Genomic DNA, 4971 nt, shown 5'->3' with positions numbered 1-4971 from the left:
TTTTTTTTTTTTAAATGTTTTTTGAAAGAAAGGAATTAAAACCCTGTTCCTTTTTTGTTAATTTCTCTCCCTCTTTTAGCATTATCTTGAGCCTCCAGCACGTTTGCGTGAGGCTATGGTGAATCATGGACTGAATCCAGATAATTTCTTCACGCTCCATCACGGAGAGTCACGGATGATCAACAACAAGGACACACACTTGTCCAGCTAAACCAAAACCCAGAAAGTATGCAGACACACGTATATGATTATGCTTTCCACAGGCTGCATTTTTATAAATTGTTTTGAAGATTGTGCTGATCCAGTGGCTGGACTCTGGATTTAATGCAAAATGAATGTTAAAAAAAATTTATTAGATTTCTATTTTGTTTAATATAATTTGTCATTTAAAATATCATGGTATGGCCATAATAAAACAACATCTGAGTTTAACCTGTGTTTCAAAACCGCATTTCAAAGTGAGATCTTACCTGCGAACCTTGTTGTAATCGGCGCTTGAAGAGTTCATAAGATGCAGAAGAACCAAACCTTAGGAAATTCACTTTATTTGCAATTGTTTAATAACATCATTCCTCAGATAAAAATGCAATATTACAGGAATATACAGCAGAGATTAATTTAAAACTTCCTGTCAAGAACCATACAATCTAAAGATATTTTTTAGTTTTTATTTACTGGTAGCGTGCGTTATAAGCAAGACACACTCTGTCACCAAAGACAGACTGACAGATACAGATACAAACTGTACAATCACTTATTTACAAATCCAATTTTTTGTCGGTTTTTTCTTTTCACTTTTTTTTTGAAAATAGGAGTAGAAAAAGTGATTGAATCTTCAGATTTACGTAGCGTATTCTTTTTAAAATCTAAATGAACAAATGAAAGAATGATGAAATGAAACAAGAGTCAGCAAAAGTAGAGGAGGGAATGACAGACCATGCAGACGTCTCACAGACTGATCAATAACACCTGGGGTCTAAACTCGATTAAATAGTCCAAAATATGAATGACCTCTGACGGTGTTTCGTGAGAGACCTGAATGGTCAGCACGGATTCCTTCGAATTCTACCAAAAGCACGACACGCATCTAATTTTAATTCAGCTCGTAAATCTAACAAACAGCTCAGGACCTCGAGACTACACTTCCCGTCCGCACCGTCAATCAAAACTAGTGTGGTCACCGAAATAAAGCGACTGACGATCCGCTCAAAGATTTCTCCCTTTGTGAGTCTGATGGACTTGAGTGGTTAAATGACAACCGAATCGCCCCCAAAATAGTGTAACGCAGATTCGCCTTTTAGCCAACAGAAAGAATTGTGGGACGGCGCAGATGAGTGAGCGTCAGGGAATCAACTCCCTCAGTTCTCCCACATATAATATAGAAAGAGACCCAACGAATCAAGCCCAGAGCTTGACACGATCAAAGAGAGCATCACGTCCATCTCTGCAGAAAGAAAGCAGGATGTGACAAAGAATAAGCTGTTACAATATGTTCACTCATACATGGAGATTTGTGCAATAATATCTATTTGAGCTCCTCATCATAATCGTTACCCTTCCTATCATTTCTTTCAGTCTCTAGTGCTACATTCGCTGGGTGGAACTAGAGGCGGGGAAATGCCACTTGAAAACCTTGGATTGGTTCTTATAAATTGTTCTGCATTCATTTTGGCCCTAACCTACCCACGATTTGGGGTTTCAAATGGAATCAGTGCACTAAAAAACACTGAAGACCCGTCTCATCTACTGCAGGAGATGGCCTGAAACGATCTGCATTAATTATCGTCCCACCTGTGGAAATGAAACTATGGCAAGATTGACGTTTTGAGCTTAGGGCGAAATTAATATTTACACGACAGCTAAAATCTATGCATAAATTCATCCTTCACTTGGATTATGTGTACGATGTGTCAAACTAAACGTGGTTTAAATGTGCAAATTGTGATTATTGCATCACCACCTTAGCTTTTAGTTTATCATTAAAACTCATTAACACACTACATTAACTTATAATATCAAATTAACAGTCATATAAAGGAGGACATTAGAGATACGTGCTACACAAAGGTTAAACCAGAGGGCAGACATTGCAGCTGTCCAGGCTTTCTCTGGGTCGAAGGTCAACCCCACGGCACGTTCCTTCAGTCTGACACATGCAGAATTAGCAAATGAACACACATGAACTCAGAAACACCAGACGGCCTGACCAATAAATCCACTGACATTTTGTCTTTGTGCATTACTGGGTTTATCCAAATGAAACAAAAACACCCTAAAGATAAAAAAATAACCAGTCCTACTGTGGTTTACTGTAATGTGTTATGAACTTGAACAGTTATAACAATGCTGCTCAATTGCTATGGATGGCTTGACAACCAATGGTTGTTGTTTTTTTCATACATTCTAATTAAAACATTTTTTTTTTAATATATCCTTTTTATTAGGGAAACTTGGGTGTGCGCTCTACTGCTACAGATGGCAAGCCAAAATATAAGCCACAACCAATCAGAGTCCATCAGGAGAGCGACCTACGCTTCCCCCACTGAAATGTCACCGACTTTGGCCGTTCCCTCCAACCAGTGCGAAATATCTAAACTTCCATCTAATAAATATTTCTCATATTAAAATATATAAAATAACTTCTGATTCTCTGAGAGAAGAAAAGCTACATTACAACCATTTGGGCAAAAACCTCACTACTCGCAACTAATAAAATATTCAGTCAAATATTTGGTACATTTCCCCAAGGCCTGAGCAGACAGCTCTGTGTTCATTCATCAGCGATATCATTCAACACAGGGGCTGCTTTTGTGTCATGAAAGCTTGTGGCTTTTCCACACTGTTCTATCATGTGCAGGTGCTCAGAGGGGAACGTGATGTGTTGATCTGAATAAAGCAGCTGTGAAAAAGCCCTCGGATTTGAAATCTCATGATTAATCTCATTGCACTCCTCCCTCAGCAAAAACACCCAACCATCCTGTTTAATAACAGGCCATTCGACTGGAGTTTCAAAGGAGCTACTGCGGTGAATACGAATGATTTACTCTATATTTCTCTATCATAAATTTAATTTCTATCTATACATAATCACTACATACATTCTCAAACACGGTTGTGTGTAGCCATTTTAACCCTGACATTCAGCAGATATAGATGAGTTTATATTGTCTCTTTTCTAGTGTTAATTCTTTTCTAAGTCTATAAAAATATACAATCATTGGCTAATGATGGGAGAGGAGGACTCCGTCTGCTAGGCTGATTCTTAAGATTCCATGCAAACGCAACCAAAAATGAGTAGAAGAAAAAAAAAAAAACCAAGCTTAGCATCCAAATCCATTATTTCCAACCTAAATCTCCTCGCTGAACGCGGATTGTCTATGAGACTTGAGAAATGAAAGGGGATTTCTAATGTTTCCGCTTGCAGGCTCAACTAATAGTGAGAATTTATGTGCATGACCAACCATTTAGAGTGAGCCCATTCATCGGCATGCGGTAATAAAACGCCTTCACTGTGATGTCTGCTGAAGAGAGGACAAGGAGAGTGAGTGAATGAAAAGATAAAAGTGAAAAAAGCGAGAGTGAAAGAGAGAGAGCTGCTCTTGCGTATCATGCACCTTTCAGCTGAGCACAAGATATGCAAAATCATTTTCACACCAACGAGACACTTCTCTTCTTCGTCTGTATTTACACCTTCACTCCTCTTCATCAGTGTTTCCTCAATGTTTAAAATGAAAACAACAAAAAATACTCAAAACGCTTGGCACACCAAAATAATCCTCATGCAGAGATAATTGAAACCAACAGAAGAAAAACATCAAACCAAACTGACCCGCACAAGATTTCAAAATACTCAATACTCAAATGCACCCGATTTCAAGTATGACAGGTTTCTTCGATTTAAAGTTCTGTAACTTAATACACAACAGTGAATATATTTCTCTCTGTATCTTAGATTTTTGTACAGCTGTAGTTCTGAAAGAAAACTGTTGTACAGTCAAAGTTATTGCATTGTTTTTGCATATCTTGTGGTATGCAAGCACATACGCATGCACTCACGCATTCATCCTGCATATACTAACACGAACACCACACAAACACACTCGTTTCCGCACTCTGCATATGCTAAACACGGAGAAACTCACACACGTACACAACCAAGGCCTCGAAATATGCCTGGGGCAGCCTCACAATGACATATGGCACGTGTGTGGAGGAGATATGAGGGTGTGGTGGCGGCTTTGGAACAGAGCAGGTGGATTCTGGCTACATTTGTCGTGTTTTTTTTTTTTTCACAAGCTTTGCATCATCCTCAGAGCAGAGACCTCCTGTAAACATTCAGGAACTCTTATCACACCCACAAAAACAGCACAGGACCAGAGACGGAAATCGAATGGGATGTTTGAGGCCTGAAACGAAACGCCAGGACGCTCGGTGTAGAAAGTGAAGAGTCAGCTAGACAGAAAAAGTCAATTATCTTTTCATCTATGGAAAGAGAAATTCATCTTGTCTCAAGTAGTGTGCAAAATGGTGACAGAACTTCTAACCGGGCCTAGTGTGGCACGAACAGAGAGATGCCTGGAAGTGGATTGGTCAGGTTTCTCATCAGCGGGTGTGTTTAGGGGACGCCTTCCATCCTGTCGACACATTATCAACACAATGCTAATGTTTCAACACCTTATTTGCATAATAGATCAATAAGTAGTTCTCTGTGTGTCTGCTGAACTGCATGAAAACAGTGCTAAACCCAGCAGAAAAATATCCTTAACAATAATAGTAATATTAATAATCATAATGATAGCGATCAATAACATTGTATGACGATGACACTGCTGATGTTGGTACTTTCATAATGATGGTCATATATTTAGCCCTGTGTGAACTACATTAGAGTTTTTTTTTAAATGATGCGCTACCCAGACATCCCTGAATACTCCACCCTTCTTCCTTTCTTCAAAGTGCACCTTTACTGAC

The 4971-nt window shown here is 38.9% G+C and overlaps 1 protein-coding gene across 4 annotated transcripts in view; it reads left to right on the top strand.

Moving 5' to 3' along the window:
• Positions 1-2584, top strand: part of napepld (N-acyl phosphatidylethanolamine phospholipase D) — a 9338-nt gene extending 6754 nt beyond the window's left edge. For 2 of the 4 annotated variants that reach the window (XM_067392137.1, XM_067392138.1), the window contains exon 5: positions 80-428. In XM_067392137.1, the coding sequence (XP_067248238.1) occupies positions 80-211 (132 nt within the window). In that variant the 3' untranslated portion in view covers positions 212-428. Of the gene's footprint in view, positions 1-79; positions 429-2444 lie in introns of those variants that run through there. The other 2 variants (XM_067392135.1, XM_067392136.1) reach the window with 2 other exon arrangements.
• Positions 2585-4971: the final 2387 nt, after the last annotated feature.

This window comes from Chanodichthys erythropterus, chromosome 8 (genome assembly GCF_024489055.1).
Source record: "Chanodichthys erythropterus isolate Z2021 chromosome 8, ASM2448905v1, whole genome shotgun sequence".
Lineage (NCBI taxonomy): Eukaryota > Metazoa > Chordata > Actinopteri > Cypriniformes > Xenocyprididae > Chanodichthys > Chanodichthys erythropterus.
This window is presented reverse-complemented; position numbering and strand designations above follow the sequence as displayed.